The 23,525-nt window shown below is 41.3% G+C and overlaps 1 protein-coding gene across 1 annotated transcript in view; it reads right to left on the bottom strand.

Annotated features, from left to right (window-relative positions):
• The window catches only part of AKR1D1 (aldo-keto reductase family 1 member D1), a 37,975-nt gene extending 15,585 nt beyond the window's left edge, over nucleotides 1-22,390 (bottom strand). The window contains exons 1-4 of the mRNA XM_050785014.1: nucleotides 22,198-22,390; nucleotides 9,630-9,797; nucleotides 6,200-6,316; nucleotides 2,738-2,815 (exon numbers count right to left, since the gene is read on the bottom strand). Coding sequence (XP_050640971.1) covers nucleotides 2,738-2,815; nucleotides 6,200-6,316; nucleotides 9,630-9,797; nucleotides 22,198-22,290 — 456 coding nt within the window. The 5' untranslated portion in view covers nucleotides 22,291-22,390. The remainder of the gene's footprint in view (nucleotides 1-2,737; nucleotides 2,816-6,199; nucleotides 6,317-9,629; nucleotides 9,798-22,197) is intronic.
• Nucleotides 22,391-23,525: the final 1,135 nt, after the last annotated feature.

Here is a 23,525-nt window from a genome sequence, read left to right on the forward strand (position 1 = left end):
TGTTGTTTTTACTGTTTAGCTCTTGCACAGATTTTTAAAGATTTATCTCTAAATGTTTAATGTTTAGTATTGTTTTTAAAAATAATTTCCAATCGTGTGTTGCTAATATATAAATTACATCTAGATAAAGATTTTAATTTTTTTAGGTCTTATGGATTATTTACATGTGTGCCTCCTGTTTGATCAGACAGCATACCTTACATAATTAAAATACTTTTATTTTAGAATTACTGAGATTTACGTTATGTCTCAAAATATGGCCTATGTTGCCGGGCGCAGTGGCTCACATCTGTAATCCCAGTACTTTGAAAGGCCAAGACGCATGGATCATGAGGTCAGGAGTTCGAGACCAGCCTGACCAACATGGTGAAACCCCGTCTCTACTAAAAATACAAAAATTAGCTGGGCATGGTAGCGTGAGCCTGTAATCCCAGTTACTCAGGAGGCTGAGGCAGAATTGTTTGAACCCAAGAGGCAGAGGTTGCAATGAGCCGAGATCATGCCATTACACTCCAGCGTGGGCGACATTGCGAAACTCGTCTAGAAAAAAAAAGAAAAAAAGAAAAATAACACTCTGTTATATTTTGGTGAAGTGTTCTATAAATGTCAACCAGGTTAAGAAGGTTGATAATGTTGAAATCTCCTATATCCTATAGCTCTTTCTGTATACTTTTCATTTTAGTATGATACCATTTTAATAGAATCTCTGACTATAAATGTGAATTATTCTCTTTCTCAGAAAGATATTCCTCATCTTTCCTCTTTTGTGCTCCATGATCCCTTTAAGATCTTTTTTTTTTTTTTCTGTAATTACTACTCCCTACTTTTTTTTTTTCTTTTTTGTAGAGATGGTGTCTCACTATGTTTCCCAGGCTGGTCTTGAACTCCTGGGCTCAAGTGATCCTCCAGCCTTGGCCTCCCAAAGCATTGGGATTACAGACATGAGCCACTATGCCCACTTTCTTGTTTCCTTTTGTTTTTTCTTCTTTCTTTTTTCTTAGACTCCAATTGTGTGGATATTGGAATTTCTAATTTTATTCTTTGAATTTCTTAGCTTTTCTTTCATATTTAAAAAAATTCTTGTCCTTTTCTTCTTCATATTGAGAGATTTCCTCATTCTGATATCTCACTTTGACGATTTTCTTCTATTATCCCAACCTATTGCACTCTTTTTATTTTTTAATTATTATTTTCGCTTGTTTTTTAAAATGTTGTTTGTTCATATTTCATATTGCTAATATCTTTTCTTATGCTCTCTAATATATTAATTGGTTAATTTAAAGGTTCCTGGTTCTCTGTTCTGTTTATGTTGGGATCAGTAATTGAGATGTATTGTCTTCTTGTGAAAAAAATGCCGTGTTACTTTGGGCTGTAAAATCATTTTTTCATGGAGATACTGGCTGTCCTGTTAGGTAGTCCCTTAGAAGAGAATGTTCAAAATGTCCAGCTATCCAAACCTGATTCGCTCCCATGAGGTCAGGAGTGACTGTGTGTTCTTTCGGACGGAGCCCCAGGCACTGGGAAATAAATATTCCTCCTCACCCCTCTAAACAACTCCGCAGCTCAGACCTTCAGCTCTCGCCTCAGAGGCAAGTATATAGAAAGAGGTACTTACCAGAGTGTAATTTCCAAGCTTTTGGAGTTTAGAATTGTATCAGTGGGAAAAAAACTGCCAGAAGTCAGTGGGTAACTTATGTTTTTCTTCAACTTTTCACAAGTTCAGAATTTCAAGGCTGCTCTACTGTGATTCCTGAAAATACCTGACTGAGCCCTGAGTTTCCAACTGTGTGGAAATATTTGTTCCCAGGCTATGGCAGGGGTGAAGGAAGTGCAAAAGGACCAACCCTTCCTCTCCTGTACTATCTTCTTCCTGCTTGTTGGGTTGACTGCTACTCTAGGTCAGAGCTGCCACACCACCTCTAAGCAAACAGGTTCAAAATATCCCTCCCCGCCATGAATCCGTAAGGGTTTATATATTATTTTCCTATAGTTCTCTACTCTTGTGATCTTGGGAAAAGAGCCAGCAGCTTGCTCAGAAATGAAAAACACAATTGCTTTTCAGGTTTTTTTTGAGACGGCATCTTGTCTGTCACCCAGGCTGGAGTGCAGTGGCATGATCTCGGCTCACTGCAACCTCTGCCTCCCAGGTTCAAGCAATTCTCCTGCCTCAGCCTCCTAAATAGCCGGGATTATAGGCGCCCATCACCACGCCTGGCTAATTTTTGCATTTTTATTAGACACAGAGTTTCACCATGTTGGCCAGGCTGGTTTCGAACTCCTGACCACAGATGATTCGCCCACCTTGGCCTTCCAAAGTGCTGGAATTACAAGCATGAGCCACTGCGACTGGCCTGTTTTTCAGTTTTTTATGTATCATTTTAAGTTTGTTTCTTTTAGGCATCATATTAACAACTTAAGATTTATTTTTTTTATTTTGTGAATTTATCTTATTCACATATTTTAATTACTTTTATATTAGAACATATTTTGTTTACATTGTTTTTCCTTCCACACCGCTCTCTTTTCTTTGGCATTCCAGCAAAACAAAAGTAAGAATTATTTAGTACTCAGCAGTGGAGATTTCATATACCTGTACTTACGGTTAGGAATGCCTGTTCTGACTGTTACTTTTCATTGGAAGAAAAGAGTGCATCTTTCTCCATAAATATGACAGGAATAATCAGATCACAGTGTTAAAAATATAGTCTTTTAAAATAAGAAGCACATTTGAACTTACCTCCCAAGTGGCACACAGATTTGACTTGTGATATAACCATTTGCCATTCTCATCTCTAGGGTATACTTCATCTCCTGGCTGAAAAAAAAAAAAGAATAAATGTAATTCATTTTATTTATACCTGGGAATTAAAATAATAGAATTTAGACTTCCCAGTTTTCATAATTGTGAGCAATAAATGTCTATTGTTTCTAAATCACCCAGTCTAAAGTATTTTGTCGTAGCGGCCCAGCTGGATTAAGACACCTGCCCATGCCCGCTGGGATGCCAGTACCTGTCTTGTGTGTACTGTCCTTTCACTCTGTACAGCTGACACCTGCATCTGTTAGAGGACAGACCTCAGGCTACTGGGACTTGTGTATCTACTCAATTAGATGTGCCCGGGAATTTACACCCTACTCCCCTTGCTGGGGCAGCCTTTGAGCTAAAGTTGCAAGTATCAATATTTGTTTCTTTGCCCCATGACCATGTAATTCTGAGATGTGAACAACTTTGTGTCCAGAGCTTTCTGTGACATTTAGCCTAAGTTGCTCTCTGTAGGACTCTGCTTTCTACCTCACATCTGCTTAACCTCTTATTTTTCAGCCACATTTCCCCACTCGCTTATCAGTTTTCCCTGGTTGTACTTCAAAATAAATCACTCTTGTATGCATTCTCTTCATCTCAGGGTCTGCTCCTGGGGAACTCAGCCTAAGGTGCTATATGCAATAGCGGAGAGCTGATGGTGCCTGGGACTGGGGCAACTGCAGTAGAGAGGAAAAGAAGGGAACAGATTAGCACATGAACAAGTAGTAGAGCCAGCATGCCTTAATGTTGACTTGGAAATGAGGTAGGGTGGTGGAAATGAGGGATAGGGAGGAATCAAAGATGATTCCCAGACACCTTGGGTGGGTCGTGGTAACCATTTCCTGAGGTTGGGGCTAGCAATCTGGAATATCATTTTGGATATTTTGACTTTGAAATGGTCATTAAACATTCAAGTGGATATTGAGGCAGGCAGTTGAACAGAGAAGTCAGGAGCTCAGAGAGAGGTCATGGCTACAGATACTACAGATAAAATTTGGGAGTCATTAGCATGTAAAATGGTATCAAATACACAAGGTTGGATTAAGTCACCTATAGAGAGAGTGTAGCTAGTAAGACAAGAATATTGAGGGTAGAGGACTGGGCATAACAACATTTGGAAGCTGGCAGAGAAGAAGCTGCCAAAGACCGTGGGAAGGTCATGAGATGTCATGAGCACCGTGAGAAGAAAATGTTTACAGAAGGAGTTGGTAGTCAACTGTATTGAAAGAGATCAAATAATAGGAGGACAAAATGTCTATTGGGTTTGGCAGGATGAAAGTCTTTGTTGACTTTGGTAATCGGGATTTTCTTATTGGGAATCGCTGTGGTTTAAATGTGTCCTCCCGAATTCATGTGTTGGAAATTTAATCCCCAGTGCAACTGTGTTGGGAGGTGGGACCTAATGGGAGTTGTTCAGTCATGGATTAATGACATTGTAAAAAGGGCTCAGATGAGGAGGGGTGCCCTCTTGTGCTCTCTGCCCTGCCTCATTCCAGCATGTGATGACATAGCAAGAAGGCCCTAGTGAGGTGCTGGTCTTGGACTCTCCAGCCTCTAGAACTCTGAGCCAATACATTTCTGTTTATTATCTACTACCCAGTGTCAGGCATTCTTTTCTTTTTCTTTTAAAGGAAATGTTTCTGAATCATAGCATTCTTTTTCTGTTGTTGTTTTTTGTTTGTTTGTTTTTGAGACAAGGTCTTACTCTGCTGCCCAGGCTGGAGTGCGGTGGCATGATTATGGCTCATTGCAGCCTCGATGTCCCCAGGCTCAGGTGATCTTCCCATCTCAACCTCCTGAGCAGCTGGGACTACAGGTGTGCACCACCAAGCGTAGCTAATTCTTTTGTATATTTTTTTGTAGAGTCAGGGTTTCACCATGTTGTCCAGGCTGGTCTCGAACTCCTAGGCTCAAGTGATCCACCTGCCTCAGCCTCCCAAAGTGCTGGGAATACAGGTGTGAGAACGTAAGACACTGGTCAGGCAGTGACACAGGGGTCAAATAATGTTTTATTCATGTTATTAAAAAAGTAATTAATTAAGTAATTAATCGCAGCACTTTGGGAGCCTGAGGTGGGTGGATCATGAGGTCAGGAGATCGAGACCATCCTGGCCAACATGGTGAAACCCTGTCTCTACTAAAAATACAAAAATTAGCCTGGCATGATGGCGCTTGCTTGTAGTCCCAGCTACTCCGGGGGCTGAGGCAGGAGAATCACTTGAACCCGGGAGGCGGAGGTTGCAGTGAGCCGAGATCGCGCCACTGCACTCCAGCCTGGCAACAGAGCGAGACTCCGTCTCAAAAAAAAAAAGTAATCAGTATTAGTGTTATTATTAAGTATTATTACAAAGAATCAAAAAGTTGAAAAAATTAGAACATTTATAAGGTAAAAACAGTTACAATAAGCTAATGTTAATTTATTGTTGAAGAAAAACTATTATTTGATTAATTGTGTACCCTAAGTGTGCGGTGTTTATATAAAGTCTCCAGTCATGTACAGTAATGACCTAGGCCTTCACATTTACTCACTACTCACTCACTCACCCAATTTTTATCCTGCAAGCTCCATTCCTGGTAAGTGCCAGGTATAGGTGTATCTTATCTTTTATGCCATATTTTTACTGTACCTTTTCTATGTTATATTTATATACACAAATATTTGCCATTGTTTTAACATTGTCTACAGTATTCAGAATCAGAATAGTAACATGCCGTGCAGGTTTGTAACCTAGGAGCAATCAGCTGGGCTATCTAGCCTAAGTCTGCCATAGGCTATACCATCTAGGCACAACGTGTTTGCGCTTTATTCATGTTATTACAAAAGTAATGCCATCTACCATGGTAAGTAAAACTTTACCACCTAGGTTTGTATAAGTACACTCTATGTGATGTTTGCAGAACAACAAAGTTGCCTCATGACACATTTCTCAGAATGTATCCCATCGCTAAGCAACACATACATGTACACTGGGTCTTTCCAAATTTTTAAGACTTAGGTTAGAAATCTGACATTTGAACAAGAATCAACATGAACAAAGTGAGGATGAGGGCTGAGATTATGACTGTGTGAGTGGGAAGAAGGGTGTGCGTCTCAAGGCTGGGCTACGGTGAGGGGACTACATGTTGGTTTGATGCAGAGAGCTTAAACTATAGTTGTAAAAACATGGTATAATAGAAATTGCATTGAATTAAAAAATCAAGAAACTTGGAAACCAAGCCTGAGTCTGCTAACATAATCTTCTTGGGTATTTGTCAGGCTAGGTCAGTACTCTCTGATCTATGGTAACAAAACACCACAATATTCAGTGGTGCTAAGTAATAAGCTAGCTTCATGCACATAGCTATTGGCTGATGGTCGCCAGGGTGCAGAGACCTGACTTAGGCATCTGAACTCACCTTAAAGGCCATGGGTACTTCAATGATGTAAAGATCCACGTAGTCTAGCTGGAGGACCCTGAGTGTCCTCTCCAGGGTTGGGCGGACCATCTCTGGGACGTGATTTGTAGCCCATAGCTGAAAGAATCAAAGAGGGATCATTAACTAATGTTCACACGATTTTTACAATAATGCAGCCCCTTTTTCTTTGTAAAGCACTCGTACACATTTTTTTTTTTTGAGATAGGGGTCTCACTATGTTGCCCAGGCCGATCTTTATCTCCTGGGCTCAAGCCATCTGCCCACTTCAGCCTCCCAAAGTGCCAGGATTATAGGTATCAACCACCGTGCCTGGCCCCTTGTACACATTTTATTCACACATTTCATTTCACAAAAACATGTTTGTGATGCAGTGTCATCTGAGTATAGGATGAGCTGATAAAACTCTTGACACTCAGAGCCTAGCTTGAGAGCTTGTTTGGAGGTTCTAGCAGGGGAGTGCAGCTACTCACATACCCTTGACCTAGAAACCCTCCTCCTTCATCAGGGAAAGCCGTCCTCTTCTGCTGAGAGTGCAGATTCAAGAGGTACAATTGCCCAGACAGCCAGACCAGCTGAATTAGCCCTGGTGACCAATGGGGTGACAGATGTTGCAGCCAGATCGCCCTCACATCTCCAGACATAATTTTATGCAATTCTACTACAAGAGACTTACAGATCCTCCTGACCACAGAGTACCTAATTTGATGGCAGTCTTTCCCATTTCCGGGCGAATTTCCTAACTGATCCTTAGTGCTTGCATTTTTCCTCATTGTATAACTAGGGTTACGCAATGTTCTAGATGTCCTGACCTAGCCTGATACTTTATTGTCATGCCACTCTGATAAAATGAGCAAGGAATATGGTTATGTGTGTGGCTTCACCGGGTCCTTCGCATTGTGACAGGTGGTGTGAAAGCCTGGTGAAAATTTAAATTAGTGCACAGATTTACATTTGCTTTCACTGATCTTTTGTTCTTGTTGGGCCCTAGTTAGACCCCAGAGCAATTAAGTTACTCTTTCACTAAGGCATTATTACATAATGAAGGATCAAGGTTTGGTTGATCCTACTGGAGCATGTGTACCCTTAGGTGTCTGAGACATATGGTGCCAAGGTTGCTCATACCCACAGGACAAATTAGTACATCTTTTGGATTATCAGTTTTGCTCACAGATTTTTTGGGGGCATATAAGTTTAGAATCATACTTTTTTGTTTCTTTTGTTTTTTCGAGACGGCGTCTTGCTGTGTCACTGAGGCTGGAGCGCAGTGGCTTGATCTTGGCTCACTGCAACCTCTGCCTCCCGGGTTCAAGCGATTCTCCTGCCTCAGCCTCCCAAGTAGCTGGGATTACAGGCACCTGCCACCACACCTGGCTAATTTTTGTATTTTTAGTAGATGGGGTTTCCCCATGTTGGCCAGTCTGGTCTCAAACTTCTGACCTCAAGTGATGCTTCCTCCTCTGCCTTCCAAAGTGCTGGGATTATAGGCATGAGCCACTGCACCTGGCCTGAATCATACTTTTTTTGGTCACCAGAAAGGGCAAGCAAAATTGGTAAAATCTAATTTTTTTCCTCTGTTGGACAATGATTTTTTTTCTCGCCTTAAAAACACAGAGAAAATGTAACATGAAGAGAGTAGTGGAAAAATGTGTCACATGTGTTTTGATGGCTACTCTGGGTCCCTTTGGTGTTACTATTGTAATCCCTTCTAAGTGGAAATTCTGTTTGATATTTTAATTTACTTTCTTTTTTCATTCCTGGGCGTAGGCTGATGATATTTTAATTTACTTTTATTCAACAAACATACATAGTATTAGCTTTGTACCAGGTTCGGTGTGACTGCTTTGTAAATGTGAACTCAAAACAACTTTATGAAATAGTTGACATTATTATCCCCATTTTACAGAGAAAAAAAAACTCAGGTCCAGAAATGCTAGGCAACTCAGCCAATAGTGACAGATCTGGGCCTCTGACCTGGGCAATCTTGTACCAGTCTGGGCACTCAATCACCCCCACATTGCCTCTCAGGTGCTGCTGAACTGCAGCGAAGACAATCCTGATGAGGCAATTACATGAACTCAGCTGCACATGCTATTTCTGTTTACTTAAGTAAACACCAATATTTCGCCCACGTATGCTTTATTACATACAGCCCATATTGACATTGTATATGTACGAATATTGCTTTCCATTCACAACTGTACTTTTTGGACAATTTAAAGGATTAAAGTTAAAGGACAATTTAAAGCATGTTTTGACCACCTTTTCCTTGTATGCTAACTTTAGCCCCATCATAGTGAGAAATGACTCTTACAATATGAGTCATTAAGCGAAAGGCTTGTATAATGTGCCTGCCCAGGAAGCCCATATAGCTGGCTTTTGGATTGGTGACCTTATGAGCTTGTTTTTGTTTTAAATTTACATTTGTTTGCTTTTATTAAACAAAATCTAGGCCGGGCGCGGTGGCTCATGCCTGTAATCCCAGCACTTTGGGAGGCCGAGGCAGGCGGATCACGAGGTCAGGAGATCGAGACCATCCTGGCGAACACGGTGAAACCCCGTCTCTACTAAAAATACAAAAAAATTAGCCGGGCGCGGTGGCGGGCACCTGTAGTCCCAGCTACTCGGGAGGCTGAGGCAGGAGAATGGCGTGAACCCGGGAGGCGGAGCTTGCAGTGAGCCGAGATCGCACCACCGCACTCCAGCCTGGGCGGCAGAGCGAGACTCCGTCTCAAAAAAAAAAATAAAATAAAATCTAAATGCCATTTCTGAGTTAATTACATTTGCTCAAATTCTTTTTTTTTTTTTTTTTTTTTTTTGAGATAGGGTCTTGCTCTGTCACTCAGGTTGGAGTGCAGTGATATGAACATGACTCATTGCGGCCTTGACCTCCCTGGCTCAAGCCATCCTCCTGCCTCAACCTCCCAAAAAGCTGGGACTACAGGTGCAAGCTACCATGCCTGGCTAATTTTTGTATTTTTTTTTTTTGTTGAGACAGGGTTTTGCCATATTACCCAGGTTGGTCTTGAACTCCTGAGCTCAAGCAAAACACCTGCCTCAGCGTCCCAAAGTGAGGATTAGAGGCGTGAGACACTGCACCCAGCCAAGTACTTTTTTAAAACCCTCTTTCTCTCCCCCAAATGCTACTCTGCTTACTTCTCCCAAATTAATAAATAATTCATTAATATGATACAAGAATGTCGAAAATCCTATTTTACATGATTTTGGTTCATTTTAACACTTATCTTTTAAACAAAGAAACAACCCAAACTGTTATTAAGTACTGCGTACTCATGAATGCAATTACACACACACACACACACACACACACACACACACAGAAGATGAATAATAAAATGAACACCTGAAACCTTCTCACCGTCCCCATTGGAGGCTGAAGGCAAGATCTCACCTTTCCACAGTAGAAAATATCTTCCCTCCGCACCTTTCCTTCTGCTATCTTCTCCCTGATGGCCTCCCCAACTTCGTGTTCATTTTGGTAGATGTAGGCGCCATCAATATGTCGGTACCCTGTGTCAATAGCAACCTTCACCGATGTTGCACAGGCTCCCTTAGGGGTCTGAAGTGACAAAGAGGTTGGGTTTGGGGAAAAGAGAAATGGTCTTTCCTTTAATCATCATTAATCAGGACACTTTGCATGTACGTTCCTTTACAGCTAGAATGACACATTCCCAATTCCTTGCTGTTGTGATTGGAAGATGGTGTTCAGCAGCAGGAGAAACTGACCTCCCAGGGGCCTCCCCTTCCTCAGTGGGAGACACTATCTGTCCCAGGTCTGCCCTCAGCTTTGTGGCATCAAAAATGTGATTTGGGCCAGGTGCGGTGGCTCACACCTTTAATCCCAGCACTTTGGGAGGCTGAGGCGGGAGGATCACGAGGTCAGGAGATTGAGACCATCCTGGCTAACACGTTGAAGCCCCGTCTCTACTAAAAATACAAAAAATTAGCCAGGCGTGGTGGCTGGTGCATGTAGTCCCAGCTACTCGGGAGGCTGAGGCAGGAGAATTACATGAGCCTGGGAGGTGGAGCTTGCAGTGAGCCAAGATTGTGCCACTGCACTCCAGCCTGGGTGACAGAGCAAGACTCCATCTCAAACAAACAAACAAAATGTGATTTGATCGATATTTCTTGTGACATGAGAATTCATGGAAGCCTTTTTTATCGGAGGGCACGAGCTGATTGAAGAAGGCTAAATTATAAATCAAAGGTTGGGTAAACAAATTGAGATGTATCCACAGAATGGAATACTCCTCAGTAATAAAAAGGAATGAAGTAGGCCTGGTGTGGTGGTTCACACCTGTAATCCCAGGACTTTGGGAGGCTGAGACAGGAGGATTGCTTGAGGCCAGGAGTTTGAGACCAGCCTGGGCAACATAGGGAGACTCCATCTATACAAAAATTAAAGTAATTAGCTGGGTGTGGTGGCATGCGCCTTTGGTCCCAGTTACTTGGGAGGGTAAGGTAGGGGGATTGCTTGAGCCTGAGAGTTCAAGGCTGTGGTGAGCCATGATCATGCCACTGCACTCCAGCCTGGGCAACAGAGACCCTGTCTCAAAAAAAAAAAAAAAAAAAAAAAAAAAAGAAATGTAGCATTGATGACAACACATAGTATGGATGAATCTCAAAATAATTATACTGAGTGAAAGAAGCCAGCCCAAAAAGAATAAATACTTCAGTTTTTCTCTTCTAGCATTTTATATAAATGGAATCACAGTCTGTGGCGACAGACATAGATCAGTGATTGTCTGGGGTTGGGAGTCGGGGAAGTGTGGGTGGGAGGAGGGATCACAAAGTGGCATGAGGAAGCTTATAGAGTTGATAGCTATGTTCATTATTTTGATTGTGGTGATGGCCTCACAGATGAATATACGTCAGACTCATCAAATTGTATACTTTAAATATGGACAGTTTATTATATGTCAGTTATGTCTCAATAAAACTGAGGAAAAATATTGTTGAGGAACATTTTATGTTTTAGGATATATTTTAATAAAATTTGGTAGCTACATCTTTGTTCATTTTATTAACTCACATTAAACTTAAGAATGAGCATATCCTGTCCCCTGAACACTGGTTTTTCATTTGCTATGGTTTGATTATTTTTGTCCCCTCCAAAACTCATGTTGAAACTGAATCTTCAATGTAAAAAACGGTGTTGAGAGGTGGGGCCTAATGGGAGGAGTTTGGGATTAATGCCACCCTAAAAAGGGCTTGTGGAAGTGGGTTCTCACTCTTCTGTCATGTGAGTAATGGTGTCTCTCCGCTCCAGAGAATGCAGCATTCAAGGTGCACCCTTGGAGGCAGACAGACTGGGCCCTAACCTGCTGGCATCTTGATCTTGGACTTTCCAGCCTCCAGAACTGTAAGAGAATAAACTTCTGTTCTTTATCAGTTACCCAGTCTCAAGCATTCTGTTACAGCACACAAAATAGAGCAAGACACCATTTTTCAGATTCCACAGAAATCCCTATGCCTCGGTTTTGATGGCATTTAAATACGAGTGTGTTTCATTTTTGTTACATTTTTTTAATGAGAAACAGCAATGAGATTTCCCTGAAGACAAACATCTAGTCTCATCAAATATAATTTTCAAAGCATCTTTTAGAGAGTGTGTTGTGTGAGAGGGTTAGTTCTATTTTCTGATTTGCGCTGACTTGGTATTGAAGGTTGATTGTTCTGATCTTGCTCAACAAATGTTGGTCAACTACTTGTGCTTTCTTTAGTGTTCTAACCAAATGCTGGACAAATCACATCAGACATATGAACTCTGGTCCACAGCTATTGATTTGTTGTAGGCTGAGCAAGAGAATAAATCTGAAATGTATTTCTAGTGACTTTATAGTCCTGGGCAGGAAACAGAAAGCTTTGGGAGCATATATTGTATTTTTGCCCCCCGCCGCTTCAGCTGAAAGTCGTCACTATAGAGAAGATAAGAGGATACGAAAAATTAACAAACTGGCTACGTAGATGATATTATAAGATTCATAGTCACAAATATCAAATAGCTGGGAGGAGGAGACACACATTCCAGGAATATTAGAAATATTTGTTTGGTTAATTAACAACATGACTAATAGGACTTGGAGAGTAATTGAGTCAAAAGGCCAGAAAAAGCCTGTAAAATGAGATGTTATGAATGACAAGTGTGACAACCAAAGTACAGTGGGAAGGGGAAGTGAGGCATGGTGTCCAGAAATTTACAGGGAAGAAAATAAACATCTACTTTCATTCTCAAGTATCTACATTATTATTATTATTATTATTATTATTATTGGAGACAGGGTCTCTGTCACCCAGGCTGGAGTACAGTGGCACAATTATGGCTCACTGCAGCCTCGGCCTCCTGGGCTCAAGTGATTCTTCCACCTCAGCCTCCCGAGTAAGTGGGACTACAGGCATGTGCCACCATGCCTGGCTAACATTTTTGTAGAGATGGGGTTTTGCCATGTTGCCCATGCTGGTCTCAAACTCTTGGGCTCAAGCGATCCTCCTGCCTTGGCCTCCCTCTACATATATATTATTAATACATGAAGCTTAATACTAGATGGTAAATAGAATCTCAGAAACATCACTGAGATTTTGTGGGCTGGAACTGATCATTTAAATGAAGAGCTAAAGTACACAATGAAGGGTGCCCCAGACAAATACATATTAAAGTAGGCGCTTGTATTTTCAAAGATTAACCCAAAAAATGAATTACAGAGGAGAGCATTTAGGATAAAGAAAGTATGGCCAGGGATTGTGGCTCACACCTGTAATCCCAGCACTTTGAGAGGTCAAGGCGGGCAGATCAACTGAGGTCAGGAGTTCAAGACCAGCCTGGCGAACATGGTGAAACCCCGCTTCTACTAAAAAGTACAAAAATTAGCCAGGCGTGGTAGTGGGCACCTGTAATCCCAGCTACTTGGGAGGCTGAGGCAGGAGCATCTCTTGAACCTGGGAGACATAGGTTGCAGTGAGCCGAGATCATGCCACTGCATTCCACCCTGGGTGACAGAGCGAGACTCTGTCTCAAAAAAGAAAGAAGGAAGGTAGGAAGAAAGGAAGGAAGGAAGGAGGGAAGGAGGGAAGGAGAGAAGGAGGGAAGGAGGGAAGGAGGGAAGGAGAGAAGGAGGGAAGGAGGGAAGGAGGGAAGGAGAGAAGGAGGGAGGGAGGGAGGGAGGGAGGGAAGGAAGGAAGGAAAGAAAGAAGGAAAGAAAGAGGTAAAGGCAAGGTTAAGGCAGGAGTGTAGTCCACCATGGTGCTGCATATTTGGATGATGACTCATTTAACAAGGATTATGGCACAGAAACAAGTTATAGTAGTGAAAATCTTGCAATTATTCAGCTATCACCGCGGAGTCTCTTCTAAAAGCTGGATATTTACTATTGACTTATTTATTTATATGTTTATATTTATATACTTGCTGAAAAATATTGTCCCTCAGAAGGCAGAAGCAGCAGTGAGATGTATTACTATTTTATACTTAATTCTAATCAATATGGAGGAACTAGTTGGGACTGTGGACATGAGGACCACACTTTCTAATTCTTTGTTGTTGTTGTTGTTGTTGTTAGACGGAGTCTCGCTCTGTCGCCAGGCTGCAGTGCAGTGGTGTGATCTCGACTCACTGCAACCTCCACCTCCCGGGTTCAAGCGATTCTCCTGCCTCAACCTCCTGAGTAGCTGGGACTCCAGGCACGCGCCACCACGCCCAGCTAATTTTTGTACTTTTAGTAGAGACGAGGTTTCACCATGTTGACCAGGATGGTCTCAATCTCTTGACCTTGTGATCTGCCAGCCTCGGCCTCCCAAAGTGCTGAAATTACAGGCATGAGCCACTGCACCTGGCCCACACTTTGTAATTCTTAAATGTGGCACAAAGAAATTTTACATAAATTCTGACACATTTTTTAGGAAAACCAGTTTTGAAAAAAAATCAGAAAGATCAAATAGGATACCACATAAATGATATGATAGGAGAATCTAAAATATAAAAATTTGATTCCACAATGAAGACAATCCCACTGAACAGTAAAACAAAAAAAATCCGGCTTCCTAAAATGACTGACAGCATCTCCTTCTACTTAAGAAAATTAAAAATGCTAGATTAGGCCGGCGTGGTGGCATACGCCTGTAATCCCAGCACTTCGGGAGGCTGAGGTGGGAGGATCGCTTGGGCCCAGGAGTTTGAGAACAGCCTGGGCAACATGGCAAAACCCCATCTCTATAAAAACTACAGAAATTAGCCGGGTCTGGTGACTCGCTTGAGCCTGAGAGGCAGAATTTGCAGGGAGCCATAATCATGCAAATGCGCTTCAGCCTGGGTGACAGAGCAAGACCCTGTCTCAAAAAAAGAAAAAAAAAAAACCAAAGAAACAAAACTAGATTAAAACTTTTAAAAAGTGCTGAAAAGACAGTAGGCATTTATTAATTCAAACTAAATTTTATGGGAAAGTCTGAATGCAGAAATGAGAAGTGCAGGAGATGAAAAAGTTAAGTAAAAAACTCCCTGAAAGGCTATGGCCACCTCCAGTCCCTGGGAGATTTCATAACCTATGTAACCAGAGTCTGCTGACCAGTTTAATGTGGTCACTGGGTAGCAGTGCCTCCAGGGCACCTGGAGCAAACACACACAAATGCTGTCTGAAAGAAAATACTTGTTTTTCACCCTTGATGCACGCTCACAAATACTTTTTTTAAAGTAGTATTAACCTGCACACAGTTGAAGAATTTAGGTACCCCAGAAAACAAAGTTCCATAAAGGAAGACTGGCAGAAACAATTGAGAGCCTAAACAGAACCATAGATCCTAATATTGGAACTATCATTAGAATGAAATTGCACCTGTATCTTACACCATACACAAAAAGTCAACTCAAAATGGATTAAAGATTTTTAAGACCAGAAACTGTAAAATTCCTAGAAGAAAACATAAGGGAAAAAGCATCATGATGTTGGGGTAGGTGATGATTTCTTGGATATGACACCAAAAGCACAAAAAACAAAAGCAAAAATAGGTTGTTGGGACTACATCAAGCTAAAAAGCCTCTGCACAGAAAAGGAAACACTCAACAGAGTTAAAAAGCAACCTATGGAATATGAGAAAATATTTGCAGACCATATACCTCACAAGGTGTTAATATCCCAGATATAATTAAAAGGAACTTCTACAACTCAATAGCAAAAAAACAAAAACAAAAAACAAACAAAAACATCCCAAAGAAAAAACTAACCTGATTAAAAAGTTGGCAAAGGAGTTGAGTAGACATTGCTCCAGAGAAGACATACAAATGGCCAATAGGTATATGAGAAGATACTCAACATCGCTATCCATCTGGGAAATGCAAATCAAAACTACAATTAAATAACACCTCACACCCATTAGGATGACTATTATCAAAAAACTGAAAGATAACAATTATTGGTGAGGATGTAAAGAAATTACAACTCTTGTTCACTGTTGGTAGAAATTTAAAATGGTGCCGCTACTATGGAAAACAGTATGGAGTTTCCTAAAAAAATTAAAGATATATTAGACCATGTTGGTCAAGAAAAAAAATTAAAAATAGAACTACTATATGATCCAGCAATCCTACTTCAGGGTGTATATCCAAAGGAAATAAAATCACTATCTTGAGGAAATATTTGCACTTCCATGTTCACTGTAGCATTGTTCACAATAGGTAAGATATGGAAACAACCAAAATGGTCACTGACAGATGAGCAGGTAAAGAAAATGTGGTACATAAACAGTGTAATATTATTCAGCCTCAAAAAAGAAGGAAATTCTGCAATACGCAACAACATGGATGAACCTGGGGGACGTTATACTAAGTGAAATAATTCAGTCACAGAGTAATACCACAAAAAAAAAATCGGAATTATTAGTCCAAAGTTAAAATAACTATGATTGTTTTGATTAAAGAAATAAACTTGAGGCTGGGCATGGTGGCTCATGCCTATAATCTCAGCACTTTGGGAGGCTGATGCAGGAGGGTTGCTTGATGCTAGGGGTTTGAGACTGGCCTGGGCAACATAGTAAAACCCTGTCTTACAATAAAATAATAAAATAAAATAAAAGCAAAAATTAAAAAATTATCCAGGCACGGTGATGTACACCTGTCTGTACTCCTAGCTACTCGAGAGGCAGAGGCAGGAGGATTGCTTGAGCCCAGGAGTTGAGATCTTCAGTGAGCTACGACTGCACCACTGCGGTCCAGCCTGGGTGACAGAAGACCCTCATCTCTATTAAAAAAAAATTAAATTTAAAAACAAAGAAATAAATGTGAAAATCTCTGTAGAGGACAGGAAACTATGAAAAGTACCCTAGAAGATTTAGGAAAGAACCAAACACAGCAATTCTATAAACAAAACAAAAATCTGGTAAGACATCTAAAATTAAATGGATGCATCAGTAGCATATCGGACATGGCAAGAAGGAATTAGGTAGAAGGAAGAAGGTAAATCAGCAGAAATGATCCAGCACTGCTTCTCCATGTTAATGTCCAGCATTCCCCATGTCTTTTGAAAATGACGCAGAAGCTGCTGCCTTGGAACATGTGCTCCAGGCAGGATCTACCTGCATATTGCCTCCTAGTCACCAGACCAATAATTAGTTGTTCCAAGAGGGGGTTTCCAGTGAATATCACTTGGTAGAGAGACTAATTTCACAGCCATGGAGTCACGTTAGAATATATCCTTCTAAATATAAAAGGTAGGAGTTCTTGCCGGGCATGGTGGCTCATGCCTGTAATCCCAGCACTTTGGGAGGCTGAGGGGGGTGAATCACCTGAGGTTGGGAGTTAGAGACCAGCCTGATCAACAGGGAGAAACCCCGTTTCTACTAAAAATATAAAAATTAGCTGGGTGTGGTGGTACACACCTGTAGTCCCAGCTACTCAGGAGGCTGAGGCAGGAGAATGGCTTGAACCCGGGAAGTGGAGGTTTTGGTGAGCCGAGATCGATCGCACCATTGCACTCCAGCCTAGGCAACAAGAGCAAAAGTCTGTCTAAAAAAAAAAAAGGTAGGAGTTCCTTTTATATTTTGGATATTATCCCTTATGAGATCTCCTGGCTGAATAAAGGCAGAGGGTGATACACTGAGGGAACTACACACCGAGACACCACGTGCAATGCAGGTGGAGAGCAGGTGTGAGAGTGGATCTGGGGGTGCAGCATCAAGAGGAAGGTGGAATTTCAAGTTGGATAAAGGAGAGTTTATTGATATGGAAACACTATCCTCTGATACCTCACTTAACACCTCAGGAAACAGTGGTAACACACTGCCAGCGTAACTCTTGAAATCTTGGAAAAAGTGAGATCCACATACATGAAGTAGACATTCCAGAAATACCATGGCAGATGGTCAAGAGAGGACTCAGGAAGCTCAGAGAAGGGAGCCCACTATAGTGGATATACTACGTAAGGCCGGAAACCCACGGATGACCTATGTTTTGCATCAGGGCCCAGATAACACTCCTTTTACCAGAGAGATAGCAATGCTTTAGCGACAAAAATACCAGAGTTGTTGAGCTCAATTACAGCTGTCCTCTGTAGACAAGGTAGACTGTGTGAGATGCTGAAAAACTAGGTTTAATAAAAAAAATTAGGGCCCAGATGTGGTGGCCCAGACCTCTAACTTCAGCACTTCAGGAGACCAAGACAGGAGGATTGCTTGAGCCCAGGAGTTCAAGACCAGCCTGGGCAACATAGTGAGATCCTGTCCTTGTTTTTAAAGCTAGGAATGATGGAATTTTAAAATAATAGAGGCTACATGGTAGTACTAACTTCAGAAGTGAAGTGGGCACTGTTATCAAATGACCTGCAGAGATGCTTTGCAGAGATGGTTAATTAGACATGAAATCCCTAGAGTTTTCAGGCAACATACAGGATGCTCAGTTAAATTTGAAATTCAAATGGGCAAGACTTTTTTGTATATGCACATTCCAAATATTAAATGGGATGGAACATACTTATATTTTAAAATGACTCATTGTTCATCTGAAGTTCAAATTTACCTGGACATCTTATATTTTTACTTGCTAAACCTGGCAACCCTACCCTAAAGGCAAGTTAGATAGGCAGCCAACAAGTGTATTGCATAATTTACAGAAACCAAAGCAGTCTGCATGGATTATTGGGCTGGGCATGGTGGCTCATGCCTATAATCCCAGCAATTTTGAAGGCCAAGGTGGGAGAGTCGCTTGAGTCCAGGAGTTTCAGACCATCCTGGGCAACATAGAAATATCTCGTTTCTATTAAGAATTAAACAAAAAAATGGATTACTGGAAGGCTGATGGAAGTTCTTTCAAGATAAAGTCATAGGTATGGCTGTATACTAGGAAAAGCATTAAGAAGGAAGCACACTACCCAGAAGGCGCCCTCAGGCTCCACAGACGGCATATTCCATACTTGCAGTACTATCCCTACCCATTTATTGAGTGACATGAATACACCAGGTTTCAGTAGGCCCAGAATGGGGAAGGGCTCAGCAGAAGTCTAGACTTTACCACAAGCATCCCTGCCACTTGGGCCATATGACCCAGCAGGCCCTATTGTTTACATGTGGCATGGAATTTATGGCAAGCCTCAGTTGGAGAATTACAAGGTAAGCCTGTAGGGTTCTGGAGCAAGTCATGCCATCTACATTGATGACATTGCTGCTGAGCCCTGTAGAGATAGTATATCTGGCCATGGGCTGTGATGTGACTGTGTGGCCAGAGCTGCCCATTATGAGCTGGGTTATATAAAATCCACTACAACGTAAGTTTGGGTGGGTCAGTGGCAATCCATTGTAAGATATAATTGGCACATTTGTGATTAGACACAAGTTGGACAAGACAGCATGCCATCCATATGTCATCCAAAATCTGAATGAGTTGCTGTTGCTTACAAATTAATAATTACAGTGTTCTCCAAAAAGTGTTACAAGACTGGCCAACAACTGGATTATTATTCATGATGATTGTCTGTACTGGAGGACAAGCTGCCACCCTCTTGTAGTGTGATCTCTACTGTGTCCTCAATAATAGTCCCCCGAGTGTTAGTTGCTTGTGTTTTTTCTTTTTTCTTGTAGAAATAAAGAGGAAAATAAAGCATTGCTTGCACTCATGTCTAGTATCAAAACAGGGAAGTAGGACAAAATGGATAAATAGGCTTAACTCTCTGAAACCATTCATTTATGCTTTCTGCCTGGCCCCTGGTCCCCTTAGGTAGAGCTTATGAGACCTTTACCCTGTCTTCAGCTTAAAACCAGATCAGAAAAAATTACTTGGTGTAAGAGCAAGGCTTTTCTTTCCTCAGGTGAAACAAAGCTCCCTGGGGGATCAGAAGAGGGGAATTAGATGGGCATTGGGGAGAAAGTAAGGAATGTTTAGGGCTGGGTGTCATAGCTCATGCCTATAATCCCAGCACTTTGGGAGGCTGAGGCAGGCAGATCACTTAAGCCCAGGAGTTCGAGACCAGCCTGGGCAACATGGCAAAAACTTGCCTCTAATAAAAATAAAATAAATAAAATAAAAGGAATGTTTAAAGGATGGCACATTCCTGAGAAATGGGTTCTGAGCCCTGCACCCCCACCTCCTTCCGCTCAGGGGCAAAAATATAGTGGGTGTTTTAGGCTTCTCCTGGGTACTCACCAAGAGCTTGGACTGCACTTCTCCTTCGCCGCATGGCTCGTTCAGATTCTGAAAACTTGCTGCAACTACAGCAGTCTCAACCAGAGCCACTCAGGAAGGAATATTCCCCCATCTAACTTTCTGGGCCATGCCTTCTCTGTAGCTTGTACCCCATAATTAGACTTGCTCATCATTTCTTTCATCTTTGAACAATAGTTATCTCCTGTAAGGGACTTACATGGGGGAGATATAACAAATGATAGAGAATATAGTTTTGAGAATCTCTGCATATATGTGGTTGGAGCCAAGATTATGAATGAGATCATAAAGAGACATTGTACAAAGAAAGAAGAGAAAGGGGCCAAGGATCAAACTCATATAATTGTTCCAAGAGTAATTTTCAATTGCATTACCAAAAACAAGGGAGGTGGGCAGTTGAAGTGGAATGTGGGATTGTGATCCAAGTTTTAACTACTCTTGCTATGGGTAGTTTATTTCTCCTCGTCTGCCTTCCATTCTCTATGCTACAACCTGAGTTTTATCTTTCAAAAACACAGATCTAGTGATGCTCTCTCTTTGCTTCTAAACTTTAGATGATGTGTCATTACTATAGAATGAAGTTTTAGCTCCTAGCTGAGCATAGTGGCTCATGCTTGTAATTCTAGCACTTTGGGAAGCTGAGGCGGGTGGATTGCTGGAACCCAGGAGTTCTGGGCAATATGATGAAACCCCTTCTCTACAAAAAATACAAAAATTAGCTGGGCATGGTGGCGCCTGCCTGTGGTCCCGGCTACTTAGGAGGTTGAGTCAGGATGATTGCTTGAGTCTGGGAGGCAGAGGTTGCAGTGAGCCAAGACTGCATCATTGCACTCCAGCCTCGGTGACAGAGTAAGACCCTGCCTCAGACAAACAAACGAACAAAGTTCCAACTCCTTACCATGGTGTTCAAGGTCCTTGGTAATCCAACAAAATTCCAACTCCTTATCATGGTGTTCAAGGTCCTTGGTAATCCAACAGAGTTTCAACTCCTTGGCATGGTGTTCAAGGTCCTTGGTAATCCCTGTCTTAATCTGCATTTTCAGATTCAGTTACCATCACCATTAATTCCCTGTGCCAGGCACTATGGGCTTGGCATTCCCTGGATATATCATATATCCTTCTCTGTCTAAATAAAATATCTCTATACTTCTTATTGCCAAAAATGTCCTGCTTTAGGTGTGCTTCTCTGTCTGGTACATTCATGCTCAACTTCAAATAGTTCATTCATACATGACCACTCAAATTTCGGTAGCATTTCTACACATGTCACTGTTTATTCTCGTAATCAGCATTAAATGTTGAACTGCAACAAGGAAAAGATATTCTCACAAACTGAAACTTTACTGTTTTAAAGGAAGCCTGTTTCAATCTTCATGGTCAAATTTAATTATTTCCATTTCTATGCTGATATGGTTTGGCTGTGTCCCCACCCAAATCTCATCTTGAATTATAGTTCCCATTATCCCCACATGTTATGGGAGGGACCCAGTGAGAGGTAATTGAATCATGGAGGAGGTTACTTCCATGCTGTTCTCAGGATAGTAAGTTCTCATGACATTTGATGGTTTTACAAGGGGCTTTTCCCCTTTGGTTCAGCACTTCTCCTTGCTTCCATCTTATGAAGAAGGACATGTTTTCTTCCCCTTCTGCCAAGATTGTAAGTTTCTTGAGGTATCCCCAGCCATGCTGAACTCTGAGTCAATTAAACCTCTTTCCTTTATAAATTACCCAGTCTCTAGGGTATGTCTTTAATAGCAGCATGAGAATTGACTAATACATACGCTTTCAGAGACTGTTTACAAAGAGTTCTAGAATAGCATTGATCCTTATCTTTGTCATTCTACAATTAGTTGTAAAGAATCTGCCCCATCTATTTGATTTTTAATCCCTGGATAACACAGACATTGTTTTTCTCAATATGACACTTCTATCACCTAATGCTTAGTGCATGGCAAGTATTCACTAGGTGTTTGTTAGACTGAACTAAAAATTATCTAATATTAAAAAAAACACAAGTCATAAACACACAAATTTCATGTGACTCAGTTCACTCTAGTAATCAGCATTTAGCTAAATTTCAGTAAAGGAAGCAGAAAGTTCTCCTTCTCTAATCCAAACTAATTTTTAATCATGAATTGATTTAGTTTAACCTGTGGCTCAATACCTATTCAGTAAATAGTAGTCCTTTCATTATTACAAATTGAGGTTGCTTCCATTACTACAAAAAGTAAGTCAATGAGATCTGCTTAAAATAAATTGCAGATCATGCTATAGGCAAATGTTAAAAGAAACAAACAAGCAAAGAGAGAAAAGATAAGCTTACTGATTTAGGCTCTGAGTAGGTACCAAGTCCGATGATGGGAATGCTGTTTCCATCATTTAGAGGTATGCGGTGACTTGCAGCACTGAGATCCATTGTGGAGAGAGAATCCGATTGTAGGAGTGATTCTGAACACCACAGAGAGTCTTTTTAAAAAGGTGTCCTAGAGCCTATTCAATCAAAGAAAGGAAGGCCAGAGGGAGGAGCAGAGGGAAGGGAGATTAACACACCTATTTCTCAACCTGTTTTTTTTTCAAGGTTGTCCTGGAAATCCTAAGCATGGTTGTCCTTTGAACTTCATCAGAGGCTTGTAAAACATAACCTATTGAGAGCTTATGCTTACTTCTTCACAACAAAATATTGAAAAAAACAAAAAGAAGCAAATCTATCTGGCCTCTATCAGTTAGGATGTTTTGTTGGCAAATAAGAGACTCATATAGTTTGGCTGCATCCCCAACCAGATCTCATCTTGAATTGTAGCTCCAATAATCCCCAACATCATGGGAGGGACTTGGTGGGAGGTAACTGAATCATAGGGGCATGTGTTTCCCATGCTGTTCTTGTGAATAAGTCTCACAAGATCAGATGGTTTTATGAAGGACAGTTCCCCTGCACATGCTCTCTTGCCTCCTGCCATGTAAGACGTGCCTTTGCTCCTCCTTCACCTTTTGCCATGATTGTGAGGCCTCCCCAGTCATGTGGAACTGTGAGTCCATTAAATCTCTTTTTCTTTATAAATTACCCAGTCTCAGTTGTCTTTATCAGCAGTGTGAGAACAAACTAATACACAGATCTATCTTAAATTCTCTTAAACTATAATGGAAATTTATTGATTCATTTTCCTCAAATTCTGGCAGTAGGGCTAGCTTCAGGGGAGACTAGACGTTTTCTAGGACTTCCTGGGAGATTTGGATGCAGCAGGACTGGAAAGGGATCTAGGATCTTTATCACAAGTTAAGCTTATCACCAGTTAAACTGGACTAGAGGAACAATAATATGGCCAGGACCAATTTTTCACTTCTCGTTCTTCTCTCTGCCTTCTTGTTCTCTCAGGAAGCTCTCTCTCTCTCTCTCAGTTCCCTTAACATTGAAAAGTGTTTACTGACTGTCCTTGGAGTGACAAGGTTTCAGTTTCAAACAACAAAAAAGAGATCTTACTTTCTCAGTAGCTCAAACAGTAGTCCCAAAATTGAAACTTATTGGCCTTGATTGGCTTTCTTGGTTCGTGGATCCTTCACGAAATCAATCACAGTGGCCAAAAGAAATAAAAGACATTTCCTTAAAAGAGTTAGAAGTTATTTCTAAATTTGGAGTTGGGGGTTGAAGGAGTG

This window comes from Macaca thibetana, chromosome 3 (genome assembly GCF_024542745.1).
Source record: "Macaca thibetana thibetana isolate TM-01 chromosome 3, ASM2454274v1, whole genome shotgun sequence".
Classification (NCBI taxonomy): Eukaryota; Metazoa; Chordata; class Mammalia; order Primates; family Cercopithecidae; genus Macaca; species Macaca thibetana.